The 25,901-nt window shown below is 42.1% G+C and overlaps 2 protein-coding genes across 4 annotated transcripts; both read left to right on the top strand.

Annotated features, from left to right (window-relative positions):
* Positions 1 to 1,701: 1,701 nt before the first annotated feature.
* coil (coilin p80) lies at positions 1,702 to 8,718 on the top strand. Of its 3 annotated transcripts, none has more exons than XM_024272201.2 (8): positions 1,702 to 2,034; positions 3,848 to 4,270; positions 4,331 to 4,769; positions 4,868 to 4,957; positions 6,731 to 6,778; positions 6,852 to 6,921; positions 8,340 to 8,428; positions 8,510 to 8,718. In XM_024272201.2, the coding sequence occupies exons 1-8, from the start codon at positions 1,784 to 1,786 to the stop codon at positions 8,555 to 8,557; spliced, it is 1,458 nt and encodes a 485-aa protein (XP_024127969.1). In that variant the 5' UTR covers positions 1,702 to 1,783; the 3' UTR covers positions 8,558 to 8,718. The 3 variants fall into 3 exon arrangements, with proteins under 3 accessions (XP_024127969.1, XP_024127967.1, XP_024127964.1); XM_024272199.2 differs by having other exon boundaries at positions 4,301 to 4,769; XM_024272196.2 differs by having other exon boundaries at positions 1,706 to 2,034; positions 3,848 to 4,769.
* A 1,866-nt stretch (positions 8,719 to 10,584) lies between these two features.
* Positions 10,585 to 25,901, top strand: rab11fip4a (RAB11 family interacting protein 4 (class II) a; the record flags this gene model as incomplete). Its single annotated transcript, XM_024272202.2, is given in 14 exon segments — positions 10,585 to 10,917; positions 14,852 to 14,939; positions 15,075 to 15,160; positions 17,019 to 17,146; positions 17,224 to 17,388; positions 17,572 to 17,706; positions 19,818 to 19,853; positions 19,935 to 20,043; positions 20,323 to 20,426; positions 22,483 to 22,623; positions 22,789 to 22,870; positions 24,366 to 24,503; positions 24,576 to 24,716; positions 25,758 to 25,901. Coding segments are annotated over 14 exon segments (1,650 nt in total), but the record flags the coding sequence as incomplete, so codon positions are not given.

Raw genomic sequence — 25,901 nt, 5'->3', positions numbered from 1 at the left:
CTGCCGCCCGGATCATAACACAAACCCCCACCACTTTTCACATCACACCTGTCCTGCAACAGCACCACTGGCTGCCAGTACCTCAGCGGATCAACTTCAAACTCCTTATTCTGACATTCAAAGCCCTTCATAACCTCGCCCCTCCATACATCTGCGACCTCATCCATGATGCCACTCCCGCCCGGGTCCTCAGGTCTTCCTCCTCTCTTCAGCTGGTTGCACCCCCTTATCGCCTCATCACCATGGGGGGCAGAGCATTCAGCCGCTCTGCCCCCCAGCTCTGGAACTCCCTTCCCTCTAATCTACGGAACATCGACTCTCTCCCTCAGTTTGCCAAAACCTCAAAACAAACCTCTTTAGACTGGCACATCCACCCTAATTGATTTAATTTTTACTTTTTTAAGTTTTATGACTGTCATTTCACTGTATACTATGTTTTGTTTTTATCTGTAAGGTGACCTTGGGTGCCCAGAAAGGCGCCATATAAATGTATTATTATTATTATTAGCTAAAATTAAACAAAACAGTTTAGTAATCTTTTAATGAATCATGCAGCTTTTCTCCTTCATTTGTTTCTGCCATTAAAACAAGACTTAAATCAAATGAGGTCATCTGAATCAACAACAGAAAACTTAATAAAAGCCTGAAATTCTTTTTTAAAACTTTGAACATATATTTAATAAAACATGCACAAATGATTTCAAAAGATAATTGCAGATAGAAACACACTGGGGCCATGACGTATTTGAAAATAGGATATTCCATTACATAAAAACTCAGATAAATAAAGAGTTTTGAGACATTGTATCTTAAAGGTGGGGAAATGTTTTTTTTTTTTTTTTTTTGACAGGAATCACCATGGACTATGATGTTTGCAGATGATATTGTGATTTGTAGTGAGAGCAGGGAACAGGTGGAGGTGGAGTTAGAGTGGTGGAGGTTTGCCCTGGAAAGGAGAGGAATGAAGGTTAGCCGCAGTAAGACCGAGTACATGTGTGTGAATGAGAGGAACCAGAGTGGAAGAGTGAGGTTACAGGGAGAAGAGATAAAGAAGGTGGAGGAGTTTAAGTATTTAGGGTCAACAGTACAGAGTAATGGAGAGTGTGGAAAAGAAGTGAAGAGGAGAGTGCAAGCAGGTTGGAATGGGTGGAGAAAAGTGTCAGGTGTGATGTGTGACAGAAGAGTTTCAGCACAAATGAAAGGAAAGGTGTACAAGACTGTGGTGAGACCAGCCATGTTGTTTGGACTAGAAACAGTGGGACTGAAGAAAAGACAGGAAGCAGAGCTGGAGGTAGCAGAGATGAAGATGCTGAGGTTCTCTTTGGGAGTGACCAGGATGGATAGGATCAGGAATGAATACATCAGAGGGACAGCACATGTTAGAGGTTTTGGAGATAAAGTCAGAGAGGCCAGACTGAGATGGTTTGGACATGTTCAGAGGAGAGACAGTGAATATATTGGTAGAAGGATGCTGAGTCTAGAGCTGCAGGAAAGAGGTCTAGAGGAAGACCAAAGAGGAGGTTTATGGATGCAGTGAATGAAGACATGAAGGTGGCTGGTGTTAGAGTGGAGGATGCTGAAGACAGGCTTAGATGGAGGAAACTGATTCGCTGTGGCGACCCCTGAAGGGAAAAGCCGAAAGGAAAAGAAGAAGAAGAGGTGAATGTAGGAAAAATGTGAACTCCGGACCAACAGGGGGCAGTGTCGTGAGGAAAACTACGCTTTAACTTGAGCATTCTTCCTCGGCGCATGCGTGTACCGGCGTGTTGCTGTGTGGGGTGTCATGGCCGCGCTCAGAGACAGTCTGATCCGCCTGCGGCTGCTCTTCGATTACCCCCCTCCAGCCGTGGCGGGGTGCCGCATGTGCTGGCTGCTCGTGGACCTGAACGCGTGCCGCGTGGTGGCGGACCTGGAGGGTCTGATCCGGGACAAGTTCGAGTTCAGCCGCGGCAGCATCCTCAGCCTGTTCGTGGAGGACTGCTACCTCCCGCACACGGAGAGCATCCTCGTCGTACGCGACAACGACAGCGTCAGGTGCGCGCGCATCCTCACACAGCCGCGGCTGGAGCTGCTCCTCATTTAGAACAAGCTGGAGTCTGACCCCTGTTCTACAGGTCATCATAGAGATCTGACGTCAGACTCAAGCTCCACTCTGGTCATCTTTCATCGATTCTAAAAGAGGTCTTATGATTATAATTATGCTGTATGTAGCCAAAATATAAGAATCTCATTTTCTAGGACATAGTTTCTGCAGAGCAGAGCTGGGTGATACTGGGTATCAATCTGATACAATCCATACCAGTCAATATATCAATATATGATGTTAATACCAATTAGGGCTGCCACAATTAGTCGACTCATTGACGACTAATCGACTATTAAAATAGTCAACGATTCATTTAATAGTCGATTAGTCGTTACTTTATATTATATGGAAGCACATTGTAGTAAAGTTGAAAGTTATAATGACATTCTGCTAGATTTATGGACTATTTTGGCATTTATTAAGGGCTATTTTGGAGATTAGCCAATATTTTCAGCTGCATGATTCATTCATTCATTTTCCTGAGCGCTTTGTCCCTTTCGGGGTCGCGGGGGTGCTGGAGCCTATCCCGGCTACTGATGGGCGAAGGCGGGGTTCACCCTGGACAGGTCGCCAGTCTGTCACAGGGCCTCAACCACACATCCATCCACTCCCACATTCACACCTAGGGGCAATTTAGAGTCACCAATTAACCTATGAAGCATGTTTTTGGACGGTGGGAGGAAGCCGGAGTCCCCGGTGAAAACCCACGCATGCACGGGGAGAACATGCAAACTCCACACAGAAAGGTCCCAAATCCCCCAGCCGGGATTCGAATCAAATTCTTGCTGTGCGGGAAAGAGCGCTAACCACTGCGCCACCGTGCAGCCCTCAGCTGCATGATATTTCAGGATATTCAGCAGCTAAATTCAGCTTACAGCATTCACACTAGCATTATCACAGGTAATGCTATATATCTAGTTTTTAGTTAGTTTAAAACTAATGATAGCTAAAATGTGCGCTTTACATCCACTGTTACACATGACCTTATTAGTCAGTTATGCAAATAATCGTTTGTGGCAGCAATAGTTCAGACAGTCTTCGTTGTTGCTGCTTCATAATAATGCAGGACACTGAAGAGTGGCAAGGGGGGGTCAAAGCCTCTTTGTCCCATTGACGTAAATAACAATGAACAGCTCAAACCCCTCCTAACGTGTTACAAAGAGAAAGTTCTCGCTGGTTGCAAGAAGGCCAAAGTCCCATTGACTTCCATTGAAAAATAGACCGTTATTTCTCAGTCATTTATTTGTCAGAATAACCATTCTGGCTCTGATGCTTCCTTCTTAACACATTCTTTCTAGTCATCATTTTTTTAAAGATATTTTTTCTTTATCGCCAGTTATTCAAGTTATAAACTGACCAATCAGATGCCTCAGTAAAACCATGTGGCTCCCGCTGGCCCCTCCTCGAACATTTGATTGACAGATTCCTCCGCGCCATTTTTAGTGGGAGGGGTTTCCGCCTCGAACAAGCCAGAACAAGCTCACTCCTTATTGGTTGACAGCACTTCCTCTAAAAACGTGACTCAGACCGACTTGGACTAAACGCTGTCAACGGGTTGCAATCGCAGTAGACATACCAGGAAGTGACGGAGAAGGCCCTGGTCTGATTTTGCGAGGGTGGAAGGTAATGCATTTCCTATGGGGGACCTGAACGCATGTTTTGTTCAGTTTATTTAGACGTCCATGCTTCAGACTGACGCACAGTTGCTGTAACTCCCCATTGACAGCTGTGTCTGTTCTGGACGTGTTTCATGTTCTGCAGGGTGAAGGTGGACTGTGCGGCTCCGGTGAACGGCTGCAGCAGCTGCGCAGATCCAGACAGAGTCAAAAGCAGAAAGAGACAGAGGGACGGGGGAGAGGAGGGGATGCAGGTAGAAGACAAGAAGAAGAAGAAGAAAAAGAAACATGAGGAGAACGAGGTCGGTAGAAGCAAGCAGGAGACCGCCATCAGGACGGAAACGCCGGCAGGGATGAGCAGGAAGAAGAAAAAGAGAAAGAAGGCAGAGACAAGTAACACTCCTGCCCCAAAACCTGCTGCCCCCCCCAGAAAAATTCCGGCCAGTGCCCCCACACCAGCAGAAAACAAGAAGAAGACGGCACCAGTCCCTCAAGCCAAAACCCAGAGTTCCTCCTCCTCAGACTCCAGCAGCCAGGAGACCGACAGCCGCAAAAGAACTGCTGCCAGGACGGCGCCCCCTAACCCTGCTGCTGCCAGGACGGCACCCCCTAACCCTGCTGCTGCCAGGACGGCGCCCCCTAACCCTGCTGCTGCCAGGATGGCGCCCCCCACCCCTGCTGCTGCCAAGACGCCCCCAAACACCAAGCCCCCCCAGAAAAACACACAACCTTCCTCTTCTTCGTCCTCAGAAACAGACTCTGATGACAGCACCCCCAAGTCCAAACGTCCTGGAGCTCCCTCAGTGATGAAGCAGACAGACGCCCCCCCTCAGGACAAAGGGGCGGAGCCTGCGGACGCTGGCAGTGAAGAAGAGATCCAGCTGGTCATCCGACGGCCACAGCTACCCAACAGACATGCAGACGGCCTCTGGTCAGGGCGAGGCCGCGGCAGGGGGGGGCGTGGAGGTGCAGGGCAAGCGGCAGGGTGGGGCTTCAGGGGGCAGGACAGCAACGAGGGGCCCTCCCCCCAGACCAATTCCCCAACCGACATGCCGGCGCTCCTCCAGGTTTGTCTTCATCCGTTTTCTAGTTGTTGTGTCGTCTGCAGACGGATGGGTGCAGACGCAGTCAGAAACGTCTGCGTTTGGTGCTTGTGTGTCTGTAGAACGGAGCAGGAGATGCCCCCAGACAGGACTACAGCTCCATGCCCCTGCTGGCCGCTCCTGCACAGGTGGGGCAGAGGATCGCTTTCAAGGTAAGATCTGTCCCCCAACATCCCTGTGACCCACAGAACAGAGAGCATCGTCCTGAAAGGACCAAACCTCTGACTGCGCAGATGTTCCTCCTGAATTGACTGATTCATAAACCCACATGCGGTGAATTCACACTAAAACCTCATGGTTGTGTCTGAATTCCCCCCTAATCACTATATAGTGCCTTCGCCATTTCTAGTGCTGTCTGAATCTACTCATTACAAAATCGAAGTCTTTGCAAAAAACTAGCGTACATCGATTCTCACTAGATTAGCGGATATAGACCACAATGCATTGCGGTCGAACAATTTCAAATAAAAAAACATGTTTGAATACAATATTTGAAAACCATCCACATTTTCACCATCACAACACTGTGGAGTGATAAATAAACGTGAAATGTTTGTACTTATTCGATTTTCACTTCGTGAAATTGGTGATGTCATACCCAGTTTTTAGGAAAACCAAAGAAAAGTAGTGAACATCGTGTCCCAATTACCTTTAAAATCCAGGGGACCATATAGTCCTGCACTAAATAGTTTTTTAGTAGTTAGGGGGGAATTCGGACACAACTCAAGTCTAACAGTAAATAGGAGACAGTTTAACAGAATTTGAAGAAAAGGAGGCTATAAGTTTACTGAAAATTGTGTTAACGGCTGAAAAGTTACAATAATCAAAGAACATAAACACTGGAGCTCCACTGTTAAGGTTTCATAAATGAACCCCTATAAAGAACAACAAAAGTTGCATTACCTGTAATAATGCTTGTGTGAATAAATTTTGCTGAAAGTATTCACTGAAAATGCTGAAGTTTTTTGCTGAAAATGATGATGCAATTTACTTGCTGAAGGAATTTGCTAAAAATGCAAAAGCTATTTTCAAGATGTTGCATTTGCTAAAAACTGGAAATATCGTTAAAGAGCCATGAAAGAGCGCTGAAGTTGGCCTAAATTTCTGACAAATGTGTAGTTAAATTGCTTAACAGTCCCAAATACATGGCAAATTAGCAAGAATATTTAGTGTGTTGCTTAAATATGAACTAATTAGCCCAAAAAAACCTCAGTAGATGCCAAATTAGCCAAAAAAAGCTAGCTCGTTGATTAAATACTAGTTAAACTCTAAAATAGCCTAAAATTCCTCAATAAACTAAATTAATCAAAAACGTTAGCATGTGGCTAAAATATTAGCTAAACTCTGTTTTTAATTACTCTAAAAGATGAAAACATAGCCCATGAATATATTTAAATGTTTGCTGTTAATCTACTTAAAATTATGAAATTTGACGACTTTCTCATTCATTTCCTATGAGGCATATTTTGCTCAGTATTTTAAAAACTATAAAGTTTATAAATATCTAAACTACAAGCAGTAATGTCCTGAGCGAGCTGAACATTTTGACATCGAGTTTGTTCAAATAACTGAGAGGGTGTTTGAGTTTTTATGTCCTGAAAAACATACGGACAGTAGCAGGAGAATCACTATAGTGTGAATGCTTACTAAGCAATCACACAATAATGCTGATATCTCCTGCAGTCATTTTGACTAGTAACAACTATGTCGTAGGATCATGAACTCAAGAGGTCAGAACCTCATGACAAACCTTCACTCCAGTCTGAAATCACTCTAAACAGACACTTCTTCATGAAATAGATTTTCAGAGTTTCATGAGATCGTCACTTAAGTACTGAAGTTGTTTTAATAGTTTGGACTTGAGCCTCCTTGCTTGCCGTAGTTTCCTGCAGTAAACTGATGATGTTTGATTCCTTTCTGCCCAGCTGCTGGAGCTGACGGAGAACTACACGCCTGAAGTGTCCGAGTATAAGGTCAGTGTCTGTCCGAGCGTCTGTGAAGACCAGCTGTCAGGTTTGTAAAGACTTGTGTGTGTTTGTGTTCCAGGAGGCGAAGATTGTGAGCTTTGACCCGACCACCAAACAGATCGAGCTTGAACTTCTTCACGCCTCTAAAGGTAGGAAGTGTTGGGGTGCAGGAAAATGTGTCACATCTGTTTTGTGTTTATTTGAAGATTCTGACTCCAGCAGCTGTGAGGCTGGATTTGAGCAGATGGTAGAGCATGTCTAATGAACAGAACTTATGGACAAGGGGAGTCAAACTCAGGGGCCAGAATCCAGAACACACCTTATGCTGCAGGCTGAACAGGATAAACATTTGTTGAACCCTCTAAAACTACATTTTTAACACTTTAAAACTTTTTAAAGCTAGTGTGAATGCTGTAAGATGATTTGGCTATGCTGAAATTGATGGCTGAAAACACTGATGCTGAAAGCAGCTAAAATATTAGTTAGATACCAAGTTAGCCTAAAAAGCTTTTAAAAATCTAGGCTAGCCAAACAGCGCATTGGCTTGTAGTAGAGTGCCCCGTTGTGGCGCGCTGGGGCGGGGCTAACACGAGGACCAATCAAAATCAAGGGTGGGAACATCAGTCCTGCTGCGTTCACTGACTCTGATCATTAAGATCGTAAAATGGCTGTTTAGGCTGTACTATCATAGTCTAAAGTTGTCCCAAGACGGATGTATAAAGCAGAGTTTTATCGCATATAAACTGCGCGTCCAAAACACTGTTCTAGTCAGAGAGTTAGTTCACTGCAGAGCTCACCTGCAGACATGATTGGTTGAATAGCACCCAACATCACGAAGCAGCTTTTATTTTGGTGACACATCAGTTCTTGATTTAACTCTTTCTATTCAGATGTTTTTCCACTGTTTTGTGTCCCACCTTTAATACTCTTGGATCCAATGTCCATTAATTTAATCCTCATTGTTAATCAGAAAACACATTTAGATTTAAAATCAGTTTTTTGTTTCAAATTCCATTTAAACCATTTTTTAATCACTTTTTACGTAACTACTGGTGGTGAAAAAGAACTAAAGTTCCATCACTAACATGATAAATTCTTCCATTCAAAACTGGAAACATTCTTAAGACTACTCCAAAATAAATTGTTTGGATTTTTAGGCAAATTTGGTTTTTAGAGTGAAGATGTTTTTTTTTTGCATTCAGCTTTTCCCTTCATGGTCGCCACAGAAAAAATCTGCTTCCTCCATCTAGCCCAGTCTTCTGCGTCCTTCACTCTGAACACCGCCACATTCATGTCCATTCACTGTTCAGTTTCTTATTTAAATGTTCTAAATCTTTTCTATTAAAACAAGACAAACATAAACAATGTCTCCCAGTTTCTGGATGAAGATGTCTAAAAGGTTCCAGAAAGCTGGTGTCACTTTAAAAACCTAACTTCTCGATTCAGGATCGCCTTACTCCACTTTAAAGAAGGGCTACAATCATACCAGAACATGAATTTAAAGTGTTTCTGTTCCTCTGTCCTCACAGATGTTGGTTAATTTCTTCTGTCTGTGCTCCTCCACCAGCGCCTGTTGAACCGGGAAAGTTTGACCTGGTTTATCTGAATCCAGACGGCTCAGAAAGAGTGGAGTACGCCGTCTCCAGAGGGTCAAAGGTGAGCCGGAGGACCTGTACTCTGCGTTGGTGCATTCCTGACCTGAAATACTCATCCCGATCTCGGTTGCTTCTCCTCCAGGTGACGGAGCGCTGGGAGTCTCTGCTGGAACCGAGGCTCATCCTCTGAGTGTGACGCTTACACCCCTGCTTTGGCACAGAAAGGGTTTGGCTTTGACCAAAGCCACAAACGTCCAGATGAAACTGAGGTCTGGAGCATACTGGTTTGACGTTTTGTACAGTTGTGTGATCATTACGGACCTGCTAATAAACGTTTTTTTTAAGAAATGATCTGAACATTTGAGATTCTGCCTTCTGTCATAAATGTAAATTTATTCATTTTACTCAAACTGAACTGCTTATGAAAGTTCTTCAGAAATAATTCCTACATTTTTTCCCTTGTAGAACCCACTACATCTAAAAATTGACATAAAAAGATATATTTTTTTTATTGGGATGTTTTTAAACCGTTTATTGAAATCCACACAAAAAATGGTCAGATATTTTTATTAGACATTAATAGTATCAATTTTGATTTGTTGCGTGAATTAGGTTTTTACTCACAATAATTTTAATTTAAATATTGAAATGAGTGTTCAGGAAAAAAGCACCTTATTTAGCCAATGTCTCAAATTTGATCCACAAGTTTTAATGAAGATTTATCAAGTTTTACATTATTTTACTAAAGCAAGCAGTTTAAAAAAAGAATAATAGACAAGTTATTCTATTCTCACCAATATGTTATGAAAAGTGAGATTTCATGGAAGCAGCTGTTTTGAAATGAGCAGGAAACCCTTCTACTGCCCCTAGTGGAATGATGAGAAACTGCAGGGCAGAAAACATGGACCGTTCTTTACAATGGGTTATTAAGTGAAGCTTAGATCGTTGGTCCCCAGACTACGGCCCGCGGGCCAGATCAGGCCCTCCTCCACATTTGGCCTGGCCCCCCACACACTCAAAAACGCTGATCCAGACCCACACAAACGTGACTTTTTATTCCACCCTTGTGCTGTCTGAACTATGACGGGAGAGGAAAGAATACCTATTGGTTTAAAAATAATTAACTTTTTCTTTATTATTATTTATCTTTCGTACGTATTTTTTGGACGTCAAGCTCTTCAGCTCTTTCAGCTGTTAAAATATTCAGCTCTTTCTATGCTAGTTACCAAGGATTTCTAGGCTATCTTGGAGTTTAGCTAATATGTTTTTGGCCACAGGCTAGCTTCTTTGTCTAATTTATGCTTTTTTTGTTTTTTTAAGCTAATTTGGAGTTTAGCTAATATTTTAATTTATGCTAGCTGTTTTGGCTAAATTAGACATTTTACCATTTTTTTAGGTTAATTTGGCATTGAGCTAATATTTCAGCAACATGCTAGCTGGTTTAGCTAATTCTGGCACTTTCTCAGGTCTTTAGGCTACTTTGGAGTTTAACTAATTATTCAGCTACATGCTCACTCTTTTGGCTAATTTAGAATTGTTTTCAGTTTTTTAGGCTAATTTGGCATTTTGCTGTTTTAGCTAGCTAGCTATCAGCTGCAGTGTTTTCAGCTGTCAGCTTCAGCCATTTCAGCTTATCAACTTCAGCATCTTCAGCCATTAGCTTCAGTGTTTTTAGTTATCGATTTCAGCATCTTCAACTATCAGCACTAGCATCTTCAGCAGCCACATTCAGTTTACAGCATTCCACTACCATTATTGCTGGTAATGATATATATTTTTAATGCTTTGGAACAATTTTTCAGTATGAAGATTACATAAATGAATTATTTTAATTGTGGCTATGTGTGGCTTTCTGGAAAACCGTAAAAGTTTACATTTAGGCTGTGATTGTTAAACTTTTTCTGTTAACCTACGAACCGACCCCGGCCCCATGTCAGAAAACAGTTATGTAATGTGGCCCTCATAAGAAAAAGCTTGGGGACTCCTGGTTTAGATCATGGTAACGAGATGGGGGTTTCGGAAATGTGGATCAAATATGATATGAGTGGTTATATAAGGTTAAATAACATAAACATCCCATTTTGCAGTTTCCGTGTGTGTTTGTGATCAGAGTTTGATTCTTTGTCACGGTGCAGTAGATCAAATTAATATTAAAAGACACTAAGAGTTGTTTAAATCCATGTTTGGTCACGTGACACCTGCAGATTACATAAGAGCGGCTGTCGTGACGCGACTTTGGGCTGGAATTGGACTCGTGTAGAGATCGGGAATCATCGTGTTTTTCCGGAGCTGATGTCAGAGCAGCATCGATCGGTCCGGCGGAGCTCCGGATGATGGCGCCGTCAAAGCGGAGCCGTTCGGCCTAACGTGAGGGAGGACGGCGGGTGTGGTCCGGACATGGAGGACCACGCCAGCTCCGAACCGGACCAGCTGCTGCAGTTCCTGCGGAGACTCAAGGAGGTTTTCGACGTGTGCGATGAGGACGCGGACGGCTTCATCCGGGTGGAGCACCTGCTGGATCTCGGTCTCCAGTTCGGTCAACCAGACGAGGTGGGTGTGGGGTACCGGGATGGATGGGGACCGCTCCTCGGTGCTGGTGGGGTCAGAGTCACGCGGTCCTCGCGGCCGCAGGTGTTCGCACGCGGTCCTCGCGGCCGCAGGTGTTCGCATGAGGTCTCGCGCTGCAGGTGGACATCAGGAGGATGACGGTTAGCTCGTGGTTCCAGCCGTCACTCAGGTGAGGCGCATCGTGACTGTGGGTCTTGCGGAACCGCAGAATCAGGTGGCCGCGGTCACCTGCGCACAGGTGTCCCACACGTGGACAAACAGAACCGCGGTGTTGGAATGTCCTCCTGGTCCACCGCGGAGCTGACATGAAGACCGGACTCCTGGTTCGGCTCAGAACCGCATTTTTAGCAGAAAATCAAGGCCCCACTGACGGGGGTGACGGCAGTGCATGCTGGGAAGGATTTCAACCTGGTTCCACTGTTGGGTCGTGAGAAAACATCTATCAGAAGGTGAAATCCTGCTTCTCCTTCCATCAGGGAGGTGTTCTGATACACGTGATGCTCTGTCAGGTGTTCTTTGTTTCAGGTGAGGCTCATCTGTCCCCTTTTTCATGCTGTGCAGTGTCTGTACATCATGGATGTGGTTTCGAACCCCAATCCCTCAGTGACAGAGGGACCATGTCTACATATGAGATTCTAAAGGCATCAGGGTGGTGTAGTGGTTAGCCCTGGTTCAATTCCCAGCTGGGACCTTTTAATATGGAGCTTGCGTGTCCTACCAGTGCACATGTTGAAGTCGAGGCCCGAGGGCGGGATCCGGCCCTCAAGGTAATTCTGTCCGGCCCTCCAGATCATTTTATTTTATTGTTATTAATGACCCGATGTTATCTTGCCCTTATTAACTTGTATAATTTTGACTAAATCTATTTTTATGGAGAGTAAAATACTGAAAGTTATTTAAGGTTTAAGTTGATTTATTCTGGAATAATATTCCTGACTTTTTACTATTCATCATTATGTAAAAAAAAAAATCCATTAATTAAAATTAAGTTTTAAAAATTGGCATTCTGCTAGCATTTTAGACTATTTTGGCATTTAATAAGATTTTTTTTTAGGCTATTCTGAAGTTTAGCTAATATTTCACCTACATGCTAGCTGTTTTGGCTAATTTAGGCTTTTCTTTTTGAGTTTTTTAGGCTGTTTTGGAGTTAGGCAAATATTTACATGCTAGCTGTTTTATTTAATTCGCTTTTTCCCCGTTTTTTAGGATATTTTGAAGTTTAGCTATTTTTTTCAGCTACATGCTAGCTGTCTTGGCTATTTAGGTTTTTAGCTAATATTTTAGCAGACTATCGGCTTCAGTGATTTCTGCTATCAACTCTAGCATCTTCAGTGGCCAAATTCAGCTTACAGCATTCACACTAGCATTATCACAGGTGATGCTATATATCTAGTTCATAATTATGGTAAAAAGTTACGGTTTTAGAGTTTTAAAATGTAGTTTTAGAGAGTTCAATAAATGTTTCGACCTAAGGTGTGTTTTGGATTTTGGCCCCCTCTGTGATTCAGTTCGACCCCCCTAGTGCATGAGTGGGTTTTTCCCATAGACTTAATATAGGTTTTTCCACCCAATCCAGTTTCCTCCCACAGTTAAAAATGTGTTTCATATGTTCATTAGTATTTGTAAATTGCCTCCAAGTGTGAGTGTGTGGTGCTGCAACACACTGGAGAGCTGTTCAGAATGTACCCCGTTAAGGGATCATTTAAAAACGGGTGGATGAAACTTTTAACTCCAAATATGGAGGAAGCAGCTTGATGTTCAGACACGGCTGTAAAAAGGGCATTTCTGGAACGATTTCCTCCTGCAAATCAGTTTAAATTCGGTGAAGATTTTTGCTGATGTGAATATTTTGAGCTCAGACTGACAGTAGATTTATACACTTACAGTGGAGGATATAAGTATTTGATCCCTTCTTGATCTTTTAGGTTTGACATCTTAAAAAGAAATTGATTCTGGAGTCCAGATGAGGTTCATTTGAACATTGTATTGAGGATCAAGAAATCCACTTTAAAGGATTTATATGCATTTATTTGCTTTTGACTGAGGGAAATGAGCATTTCATCCCCTTTTAACCACTAAGAATTTTGGTTCATGCCGACCAGTTTGACCACCTGCGACTCTGGAGCCACATGTGGCTCTTTAACCCTTCCATTGTGGCTCTGGTTGAAGAAAGATATATTTTTAATTTGAAAAAGTAACACATTTTAGGTCTATCTTATAACTTTATTAACCAAAAAAAGGTAATAAAAGTCAAATATTATCAACTTCACAAACAGTTGAAGGACAGTATGCATCACTCCACCAGGACCATGACTACATTACCCATAATGCTCCAACAATCTATCCAGTAGTTTGTGTGTTTGCTACAAGTAATCAATCTGAAGTCGGTACACACAACCAAAATTGCAGCACCAGAATTTAAGGTGCACTTTATATTTTTGAAATAAAAACAAGGATATTAATTATAAAAAACATAAGGGTCACTTCATTAGCTCTGGGTTATTTTATTTTTTATTTTTTTTTAGATTTATTAAAGGGCTGCACGGTGGCGCAGTGGTTAGCGCTCTCGCCTCACAGCGAGAAGGCCCCGGTTCGACTCCCGGCTGGGACCTTTCTGTGTGGAGTTTGCATGTTCTCCCCGTGCATGCGTGGGTTTTCACCGGGGACTCCGGCTTCCTCCCACCGTCCAAAAACATGCTTCATAGGTTAATTGGTGACTCTAAATTGCCCCTAGGTGTGAATGTGAGAGTGAATGTGTGTGTGATTGAGGCCCTGAGACAGACTGGAGACCTGTCCAGGGTGTACCCCGCCTTCGCCCATCAGTAGCCGGGATAGGCTCCGGCACCCCCGCGACCCCGAAGGGGACGACGCGGCCAGGAAGAAGAAGATTTATTAATTTCTGGTTGAGATGCACCACAAATGGTGGTTTTGTGTGTTTATTTGTCATCACTGGTGATATTTTACTACCTACTGCTACATTTCCTGCATTGAGATGATTTGATGTGCTACAGGATGTCTTTTATTTTGAAAGAAAGTCATGTGGATCTCTAAAGAATTAAAAACTAATTCATATATATATATATATTTTTTAAGTTTTTTTTCTCTTTAAGTTTCTATTTCATTTATGCTTGAATAAACTAATATATTTGTATTTATCATAATAGAAACAATACAGTAAAGAATGGCTGAAGAAGCAGATGAAGGTCATGGAGGGGTCAGACAGTCTCTGGACCTCAGTCCTCTAAAACCTCTGGAGAGAGCTGAAGCTCAGAGTTGCTAAGCAACAGCCTCCAAATCTGAATGATTTAGAAATCATTTGTGTTGAAGAGTGGAGCAAAACTCCTCCAGATCTGTGCAGAAACATGATCATCAACGAAAAGAAACCTCCGACCTCTGTGCTGATGAGAAGTGTTTGACCCAAAGCACTTCGTCTTTCTGATAGAAAGGTACAAATAAATGTATATTATTCTTTAAAGTTAATTTCTTGATCTTCTATCCCTCATTGTTCCAGTGAACGTACCATCAGGATGACAAACTGTTGTTGTATCATCGTGGTGTTGTTGTTTGATGAAAGCTGTGGTTCCTCCTGCTGCTGGACTCAGTCGTGGTTACCACGTCAGACGGTTCTGTTCTGGTTTGCATCTGACAAAAGCAGCGAGGTGAAAAACGGTTTGGACCAGAAAGACTTGTTTGTTCTCATAGCCTCTCATTCATACGTAGGACCTGTGTGAAGCCTCTGAAGTGCAGAACACTCGGCTAAAAATAACCCGTGCACTAAAACTATGCCAGCTCTCCGTCTTCATAAACGCTCGTCTTCTCTTGGGTCTTCCCTCGGCTGGGTTCTGCAGAGGTCACATAGTGGAGGAAGTTGGTCGTTTGAGCAGAAATGCTTTCATTTTTTGGGTGTGTCCTGCAGGTGAAGAAGCTGACCCGCCATCTGTATCCCAACGCTCATGGGAAAATCAACTTCAAAGACTTCTGCCACGCCGTTTTTGCCATCAAAGGTGAGCAGCAGCAGGTTGACTCTAAAGGGGGCGTGGTCAGAGTGAAAGCTCAGAAACGACCTCGTGTTTCCTCCTGTCCTGAGGCGTCACAAAGTCTTCCTGTTTGGATTCATGGCTCCCGTTTTCTGGCTGCAGGGTGTGAAGGGATCCTGAAGGCGGCTGTCGGCCCCCGCCTCGTCTCCCGCCATCCGTCTGTCACAGACAACGGCTATATGTACCAGGTTTGATTCCCACTGTCTCAGGGCGGACGCTCTCGCTTCTGACATGAATGCTCTCCTCAGGCGGAGATGGTCTAATCCAGGGGGGTCAAACTCAATCACACAAGGGGCCAAAATCCAAAACACACCTTAGGTCTCGGGCCGAATAAGATAAACGTTTATTGAACACAATAAAACTACATTATTATAACTTTAAAACAGTAACTTTAACATCATTATGAACTATATATATAGATAGATAGATATATAGAATTACCTGTGATAGTGCTAGTGTGAATGCTGGAAGCTGAATTTGGCCACTGAAGCTGATAGCTGAAAACGGTTTGGATGTTGGCCTCCTGTGCGATTGAGTTTGATACCCCTGATGTAATGATTTAAATGTGACTAAAGTGTCTTTTGTGTCTAGTCGTGTGTATTTTCTAATCAATGCATTTCATTATTTCTGTGATGAGTTTGTTTTGTCCTGTATTTTCCACAATCTATGCTTGAAATCAATCAATCAAATCGATCAATCAAACATTTGAACTACAAATTTTCCAACCATTTTTAGACCAAGATCTCTGAAGGCCTTTAGAGTTGATGAAAGGATTACGATGCTGTATCTGAGTGTGGTCAGACCATTGACTCTACCATGAGAACTGGACTGAGTGACTCCTCCCCCTTGTGTTCCAAACAGGAAGTACCTGCTGGCTCTAAAATCCCGTAGACTTCTATAGAGAAAAAAACAGCTGTTACTCAGTCATTCTATTAGTCAGAATGAACATTCTTGATCTGATTCATTTTTTTTTTATTGTTTTTGATAATCCTCATTTTTTTTCATATATTTTCTGATGTTCTAGTTCAGGGGTGGCCAACCCTGGTCCTCAGGAGCCTCAACCCTGCCTGTTTTCTAGTTCTCCCTGACCAGCTTCCTGCTGATTAGTTGACGTAAATGATTCCACATCCTGATTGACTGAACACACCTGATTTCAATTGTCAGCATCAATCAGTCCAGGGAGAGCTGGAAAACAGGCAGGGTTGAAGCTCTTGAGGACCAGGGTTGGCCACCCCTGTTCTAGTTACAAACTGACCAATTGTTGAATGCTTAAAACATTTGACAGATCTTGTGTCGAGTAGTAGGGGTGTGGCCTTTGAAAAAGCTCTCTCCTTATTGGTGAGAGTGGTTGCCATGGAAATGTTGTCAATCACTGCTTCCTGTCATCGTCTGGCTCCAAATATCAGCATCTATATCACAAAAAAATGGCGCTTACATTTTTTTTTCCAACTTTATTTACAAACAGCATAAAACAAGAAAGTGAATTTCTCAGGGGGAATTAAAATGTGAACAAATAGCAGAAAAACAAAAACCATAAATGTATATAATATATGAGAAAAAGATACATCAATCCAAAAAAGTTCAAATTGCCTTTGGAAGTTTGGAAGTTGCTTGATGTTACAGTACTGATTGATTCATTCAAAAAATGTTGGGATCTCAATCTGGAGTTGGACTGTTTAGCTTTATGAATATAAAATGTTGCCAGTAATAAAACTGAGTAACAAAAATAAAATCTTTGTCTGCTTTGTCAGTAAGGTAACCCAGAATAACGTATCTAAAATCTTACAGTTTCTTAAGTTATATTTCCAATATAATCCCAACTTCCATCCAAAACACATTTGTTTGGATGCAGTCCACAAACAGATGAATGGTGCCTAAATTGACTTCATTTGGTTGCAGTTGGATGACATCATACTTACTTGCTCCAGTTCTCAGATACAGTCAATGTCTCAGACGAGCAGATCAGGCAGAAAAGCCATGAAAGAAGAGCAGCGTTCATGGTGGGGGTGTTCCCTCTCCCTGACCCGCTGCCTCATCCTTCTGCAGGCTGCAGAGGCAAACCCAGCCCCCCCCATCATCATGTGCACCCGCCCTTACCCAGAGTGCAGTGCGTCCAGCGACGAGTGTGACATGGACAGCAGCTCTGACACACGAGGCCCGTCTCAGCAGCCCAGGTCAGTCTGACACTGCTCTTCCATGGAGGAGAAACCACCTCCTCAAAGCAGGAGCTCCTACTTTGTTTCTGCCTCAGCCTCCTGAACGGATCGGCGTCTGCATCCGTCATCTCTGGCGAGGAGCAGTTCGAGGACTACGGCGAGGGCGTGGATGTGGACTTCACTCCCAGCAGTCCCTGTCCCGAAGAAGACTGTCCACACACAAACGGCTTCTCAGACCTGGGCTCCTCGCTGCCGTCCAGGTTTGTATCAAACTGGAAATATTTGCTCCGCACCATGAAGATTTCAAAATAAAAGCTTCCTGTGATCTGCACTCCTGAAACACGAAGCTTCTTCTGAAGCCCAGCTCTTCCTGTCATGTGAGTTTGGGAATGTAAAGTTTTGAGGTTATATCCTGACGTCTCTTTTCCTTTGTTTTTCTGCAGTGGAGGTCAGACCCCTCAGAAGATGCGGCAGCTGTACAACAGCGACCTGCTGGACATCTACTGCTCCCAGTGCTGCAAGAAAGTCAATCTCCTTAATGACCTGGAGGCTCGCCTGAAAAACCTCAAGGCCAGCAGGTGGCGCTCACACCTGCAGTACAGAGCTGAGAGAGCAGCTTCAATACACAACAGTGAAGGGAAACTTCAACCAAATACTGTAGAAAAGGGGTGTCGAAGTCGATCGCACAGGGGCCAAAATCCAAAACACACCTCAGGGCACGGGGCAAACAGGATATTGGACACTCTAAAACTATATTTTTAAAACTTTAAAACCAAAACTTTTTAACATAATTATGAACTACATATATAGCATTATCTGAGATGATGCTAGTGTGAATGCTGTAAGGTGAATTTGGCTGCTGAAGATGCTGAAATTGATAGCTGAAAACATTGAAGCTGATAGCAGCTAAAATATTAGCTAAATGCCAAATTAGCCTAAAAAACAAAAAAAAAAAACTTAACATAATTATGAATAATGAAAAAACAGGAATATTATTCCAGAATAAATCAACTTAAACCTTAAATAACTTTCAATATTTTACTCTCCATAAACATATATTTTTTCAAAATTCTACAAGTTAGAAATGAGCACAGGATAACATCGGGTCATTAATAACAATGAAATAAAATGATCTGGAGGGCCGGATCTGGCCCTCGGGCCTTGACTTTGACACACGTGATTTAGAAACTTCTACAGGCACATCAGACTATTTTCTAGTTAATTTAGTTAATATGAGACATGATGAGCTAACGGCATAAAACTACTTCTATTTTACATATATTCTACTAAAGTGATTTTTTTTTTTCTTTTTTTTTTTTATATAGACCACAATGCAGTCCAGTCGAACAAAAGTTTAACTGTAATATTTGAATGAACCATCCACATTTTCATCACCCGAGCACAGCAGAGTCATAAACGTCATGAACTGTTCACATTTATTCGATTTTCATGTTGTGACATCGGTGACATCATATCCGGTGTTTAGAAAAAACAAAGGAAAAGTAGTGAACATCATGTCCAAATTACCTTTAAAATCCAGAGCAATATATAGTTTTTTAGTATTTAAGAATAAAGGGGGAATTCGGACTCAATCACACTTTCAGTGATTTCATTAATCCTGGTATGAAAATGTTCAGCTCATTACTGCTTGTATTTTTGGTATTTATAAACTTTATTGTTTTTGAAATATTGACCTAAATATGCCTCTTTGGAAATGAATGAGAAAGTTTTTAAAACTTAAAAATTGTAGAAAATAGTAGAAAAGTAGATTAGCAACAAACCTTTAAATATATTCATGGGTTATGTTTTCATCTTTAAGAGTAATTTTCAAAAAAATTGGAGTTACGCTAATATTTTAACAACATGCAAACGCTTTTTACCAATTTAGTTTACTGAGGAATTTTAGGCTATTTGGGAGCTTAACCAGTATTTAAGCAAAAAGCTAGTGTTTTTTGTGTGTTTTTCTTTTGCTAATTTTGCATCTACTGAGGTTTTGTTGGGTTAATTCTGAGTTTAGTTCATATTTGAGCAACACAAATTTAGGTCAACTTCAGCGCTCTTTAGGAGCACTTTACCAAAATGTACCGACTTTCAGCAAATTCAACATTTTGCAAATAGCTTTTGCATACTCAGCAAACCCCTGCAGCAATTACAGTCAATTGCGTCACCATTTTCAGCAAAAAGCTTCAGCATCTTCAGCAACTGCTTTCAGCAAAAAAACATTCACACTAACATTATCACAGGTAGTGAAACTTTTCTAGTTTAATCTTGTTTTAATACCAGAAACTATGAAGGACAGAGGCTGCATGATCCATTCAAAGTTTAATAAGCTATCATCTTCTTTCTTTATTTTTAGTTAGTTTAAAGCTAATGACAGTTAAGATGTGTGCTTTACATCCAGTTTGCACATGACCCGACTGGTCGACTAATTGGAAAAAAAATAAATCGGTGATTAGTTCACTATTAGGATAATCGTTTGTGGCAGCACTACTCTCAGTGTTGCCTTCACGTTCACAAATGCCACACTGCTCTGTGTGAGCGGTTGCCATGGCTACCATGTCATCCTGCGGTGGGATGACTGTGATTTCTGTTTGCCTCCCTCAGAATGTTTTTGATGGGGAACCCCTTGGAGTGTAGTTCTGAACAGAAGCAGCTGTGCTTCATCACAATCCGTTTTCCTCTGTTTCAGCCCCAACAGGAAGATCTCCAGCACCGCGTTTGGACGGTGAGTTTCTGCTTTCTGCAGGGCAGACGGCGTCATGAAGACAGATCTCATATTGTGATCTGGTGGCTCCTCCCCCTGCAGGCAGCTGTTCCAGGCTAACCACAGCGTGTTCGGGTCCAGTCAGGGCAGCAGCACAGAGGACCTGTTTGCTGACAGCTATGACCCCTGTGACCTTGACATCACGGAGAAGGTGAGCTCAGGCCAACATCCAGCTCTTTCTTTGAGAAAAATGATGTTTCTCTGACAGGTGGAACGGGATCCTGTAAATGATTTCAGTTCTATCGTTGCTTTTATCAGCAGAGCAAAAAGAAGAGTTGAGGTTAAGGAAACTCAACTCTTCTGCTGATTCCTCCTGAAATCATTTCAGTTTTGAGACACTGAAAAAGCTCCACTTCTTCAGACTGTTCATGTCTCATTCCAAAGACCTGAAGAGATGTTTGTGGCTGAAGAGGCCGGTCTTCCTTCTCAGGTGGGCTTCCTGGAGAAGAAGGTGACGGAGCTGGAGAGTGACAGTTTGGCCAACAGCGACCTCAAGTCCAAACTGAAGCAGGAGAACACTCACCTCGTTCACAGGTGAGGAGCTGCTCGTCCTCACCTGTACTAAACGGCGTTTAGTTTACGTTAAACGCTGCAGGTCATCCCACAGTGTCCTGGTTTATGACCTACAGGTCAGAGTTCAAAGCTCATGGATATTTTCCCTTAACTTTTAACATACAAATTACTAAACATATAATGAAGATATTAAAACTAATAGTGATATTAATATTATCGTTTTAAAAAGTATTTGTCAGTCAGATTCTTTACCTTAAACTCTGATCATTTTTTGATCTATTCTCAAACTGTTCCCAGTGGTCTTTTAATTATGATTCTGTCAGTCCCAAGGGGGGATTGTACCAGCATAACCAATAATCTACTTTCACCCCTGGCTAAATGCCTAATTACTATTAAAAAGTGGTAAAATGTGTAATTTGGCCAAAAGTACGGAGGCCGAAAACGACCTGCCTTACTTTTTTTAATCGTTTTCTCATAACGAGATCCACTATCTTGTTATAACGAGAAAACAAAGTTTGTTTTCTCGTTATAACAAGTTAATCAAGAACGGAGAATGAAGCGTCCCCTTCTTCCTTTCAGAGACACAGAGACTTCACCTGATCGAAAACACTCCACAAAAGTTGTTTTTAGTCTATTTTTTATTTATTAGTGGAACTATGATCTTTAAACGTCAGTCTCACGCACCGGCCCCTCCCTTAATTTCCCCAAAAACCCCAAACAAACATTGACAGAGAGCTGCAGAGCGTGTCTGCATGGTGCGTTCACTGAGCTCCGGACATCAGCAGCAAAACAAAGCAGTCTATCAGAGAAAACGTTGAACATCAGAACTGATCCATATTTAATCGATTGATTAACAGTTTTTCTGAAAAACTTCTTTGTTTTGCTGAGGTTGTATAAAAATGACAAAAACATGGTAACGGAGTGAGTTGGGCCAAATGACCCTTTTGGTCTGCTAATGTCTGGAGTTCATTGAACGCATCATGCTCAAGTTCTTGTCGGCGCTTTGATCTGTCAATCAGCCTGTTCGGAGGTTTGGGGGGAATAAAGGGAAGAGGGGTGGTGGATGAGACGGATTGAAGACGTTTGAAGAGACCCACTAATAAAATAATAGAAGAAAATGGACTTAAAACAACTTTTGTGGAGTGTTCTTCTGCTGTTGTTCTTGTTAACCACAAAATAAAGAGGCTTAAAACAGATGAAGACTCTGCATCTCCATGCAGGAAAAGGAGAGCGGGAAGCTTCCTTCATTATTATCTCATTATCACGAGGACACAAACTTTGTTTTCTCAGGAAAATGAAGTTTGTTTTCTCGTAATAACAAGTTATCTCGTTTTCTCAAGAAAACGAAGTTCGTTCGAGATATTATCTCGTTATCACGAGAAAACGATAAAAAAAATAAAATGAAAGTAGGGCAGGCCGTTTTCATCTCCGTGCAAAACAGCTAGCATAAAGCTAAAATATTAGCTAAGCTCCAAATTGGCCTAAAAAACTGGAAAAAAAGCCTAAATTAGCCAAAACAGTTAGCCTGTGGCTAAAATATTAGCTAAACTCTAAAATAGCCTAGAAATCCTTAGTAACTGCCAAAACATAAAGAAAAACTGGCATAGATAGAGCTGAATATTTTAATAGCTGAAAGACCTGAAGAACCATAGACGTCCAAAAAAAATGTACGAAAGAAAAATAATAATAGACATTTAAAAAAAGTGAATCCCCGTTAAACCAATAAATATCCTAACCTTTCCCGTCATTGTTCAGACTGCAGATGGGTCGAATACAAAGTCACGTTCTTTGTGGTTCTCGATCGACCAGATTGAGAAAGGAAAGAAAAAGAAAAAAAATATATACATATGTATAAATATGCTTTTCTGATAGTGTGTGGTGGGCCTGGCCAAATGTGGAGACGGGCCATAGTTTGGAGACCCCTGCTTTAAGTGACCCTGGTAGGTCAGAGGTTTCCTGTAGATCTTCAGCTGCCATTTCGGTCCACTCCTCCATACAGATCTCCTCCAGAGCTTTGGTGTTCACCTGTCCATCCCCGCAGGGCTGAGGTTTCTTCATGCAGACTCTGTTTCTTCAGGGTGCACGAGCTGGAGGAGCAGGTGAAGGACACGGAAACGAAGGCCTCAGACGGTCTGAAGGAGGAGATGAAGAGTCACCGCGAAGCTTTCAGCAAGATGGAGAGAGACCGGAACACAGAGATCGACCTTCTCTTCAACAGGTAAAGGCAGGTCACCTGTCCACCCCATCTGAGCCCTGAACGCTTCTGCCTTTGCTTTGGGGCATTCTGCCATCAGCCCGCTGGAAGAGAAGCTGTGGTCTGTTGCTCCATAAAAGTCAGGTTATCTGTAATCAGGTTGTGAGAAAGCTGAGCTGTTGTCTGCAGGGTGCAGCAGCTGGAGGATGAGAACGGAGAGATGACTTTAAACGTGTGCAGACTGAAGTCTCAGACTGAGAAACTGGACCAGGTGAGTGCACCTCTTCAGAGAGCCTCCGTTATGTTCTGCAGGTTTACCAGAGAGCAGGGAACAACTTCCATGAACAAAGAAGTTGTTCCCCTCAGGAAGGAAAAAAACCACAATGGCCTCATGGATTACCTAAAGCTGGTTATGAGCTGCGTTGTAAGGCGCCACAGCCCCCTCCTACCCACACTCCCTGGTTAAACAGATGCTTCATCCCTCTGTCAAATGACACATTTATTAAAAGAAGCCTTTTTTTCTGAACTGTGACTTTTCCATCTCCATAGTAATCATTCTATTTTCCAATCAGCTGGGGGTAACGAACGGGTCTGTGTCATTTTTAGCAGATTCGGCAGACCTTGGCAACTGAGGTTTTTTGCTAACCCCGCCCACATTCCTAATATGGTCATATTGATTAGCTCAAGCCAAGAATTCATGAATTACACTTTCACTTTGTTCTGGTAAAAAAATATGTGAGGATCAAGTTCAAAATCCACAACTTCTATTCCAACATTTTTAGCTTCTGATGCTGCTCCAGGAGCTAGGAGGTGATGGATTGAAATCTTCGGGGTTTAAAGGGTCACCAAACTGGGAAGTTGGAGGCTGACTCCACCCACAACTGATATGTGAAAATCCAGTCAGAGGGGTGGGGCTAGAGAACAGGACTGTTGTCATTACTGGAAATGCAGATCATCACGTGGGACTTAACCCTTTAACACTGGAGCTCCAGTGTTTATGTTCCTTTATTTACTGTAATGTTTCCATTTTTAACACATTTTCTCCTTTACAGTCTGCTGCAATGATGTTGATTGTGTTAAAAATTAAAAAATTACAGTATGTTAAAGATTTTGTTTATGCGTCACCGCAATGCCTCAGATGTTAAAGGGTTAAAGGTTTGACCAATCACAAAATTCAAATGTAATACATCAATTCAACCTGTAGGGGGCAGCACACAGACATTTCTGACTATATCAAGCTTTAGAGAATCCATGTAACACTGTATGATATTAACAATCTCATTATTTCACTGATACATTTACAGAATGTGGACTGGATCAAATTAATATAGATATATTCAAATTAAAAAATAGATTTTTAATGTATTTCTAAACAAATGTGTATACATTTGTAAACTTAAAATTGAAGTAAAGAATCAGAATTGAATCAGGCTCTTGTTTCTGGAAATTCTAGCCGACACCCAGCCCTAGTTTCACCTGCAGTGACGTCATCGTTTTAAATAGATTTAGAACGGAGATCATTGAGTTCAGGAGCTAGGGTCTGATAAAGTCGATAAACTGCCGTAACTCCAGCACAGTTTGTCACAAAGTCATGATTGTTTCAGTACAACGTAGGAAAATATCTCCAGTTTCATAAAATTATATTCTGAAAACAAGCACTTTTCCTGTACCAATGTTTTCTTAAGTGTATTGATAACTGTGAGTTGTGGTTGGCTGAGAGGGAGGTCTCACAGTTCAGTCTGACATAGGGAAACTTCTGACTGCAGGAGAAGCAGAAAATTTCAGACAAGCTGGAAGACACGAGTCTGAGGCTGAAGGATGAGCTGGATCTGTACAGGAAGATCATGGACAAGGTTTGGCAGAACCGCCACGAGTTCCAGAAGGAGAAGGAGTCCATGCAGGAGGTGAGCTTCTCCGACCTGCACCCAAGCGACCAAACACCCAAATGTTGCTCAGACTGAGTCTCCTCTTTGCAGCTGGTTGATGACCTGCGGCGGGAGCTGGACTATCTCCAGATATTCAAGTCAGAAATGGAGCATCCTGGGAAAGGAAAAGGACTGTCTGAGTTTAATGCCAAGACCATGGAGATGGAGCATGAAGTCAGGAGGCTGAAGCAGGTCTGTGAGCTCACACTGTGGGTCCATGAGGACGGTGGATCACCGGTTATTCAGCTGGTGCTTTTTGGTGATGGAGGAGTGGTACCTCTGATCTTTCACCAAACTGCAGATGTTGGAGAAGCTGTTTGGGTTTAATATGACAGGATCTGCTCAGCTGGTGGAGGTCAGACTCCACCTGTGAGAAGAATTTCTGTCTCCATATCGCATCTTAAAAAGAAAAACAAACAAAAACAAAACAATCCGACGTGGCTTTTAGCGTCTGTACCCACAGACTAACTAGACATTACATACTCATCAAGTTTTGTCTTTACAAATATGTTTTTAAATAATATTTTAGTAGTACAACATTTTAGTATAAAAATTTCCTGTTGTGCATTCCAAACTGTTACCCCAACAAAATAAAAACATGTCTGTTTTAAAGCAGATCGAGCAATTTAAACCTAAAATCATATTTCTTCCTATGATTTTCATCTTCTGACGTGGAAAGAAGTCATTATTGCAGACTCTCTGGCATCTTTTTATTTTTAACTTTAAGCATCCCTAATAAAGTTGTTTTAGCTCCACAAATAAATATATGTTCTCTGTATTCAACTTTATGAATTATTCAAGTAACTGTTTTCTGCTGTAAATGTAATGGTGTTAAATTAGTGTTATATGTATTACCCCACACTTCTACACAAATCAGGCAAAACAATTTACTAGTCTAACATTCTTAACACATTATAGGATAAAAGGTTCTTTGTTATTCAAAACAAATAATTTTAGCCACTTTACTTTTAATATATGATGTATGCGGCTTCCAAACGATTTTTCATCCCAGATGAACCAAAGATGAGCTCAAACTGTTTCTCCATGTAGTGATAGTTTAAGTTCTTCCTGTTTTATCAGCAAAAACCATAAACTTAGTCTTTTCTAAATTCAATGAAAGCTTATTTTTATCATAACAATATTTAAGTTTAACCATTTCAATATCTTTTTTTTCCTGAGCAAGAATTCAAATACTGTTTTTGATCTGAGGACATGTCTCTCTGTGCTTCTCAGGAGAACTTCAAGCTGCACGACCAGAACGACGACCTGAACGCTCAGATCCTCAGTCTGAGTTTGTATGAGGCCAAGAACCTGTTTTCCTGCAACACCAAGGCGCAGTGCCTCGCAGCTGAAATCGACAACGCATCCAGAGACGAG

This window comes from Oryzias melastigma, linkage group LG8 (genome assembly GCF_002922805.2).
Source record: "Oryzias melastigma strain HK-1 linkage group LG8, ASM292280v2, whole genome shotgun sequence".
Taxonomy (NCBI): domain Eukaryota; kingdom Metazoa; phylum Chordata; class Actinopteri; order Beloniformes; family Adrianichthyidae; genus Oryzias; species Oryzias melastigma.
Note: the sequence above shows the minus strand (reverse complement) of the source record. Positions and strands in the feature narration are given on the sequence as shown.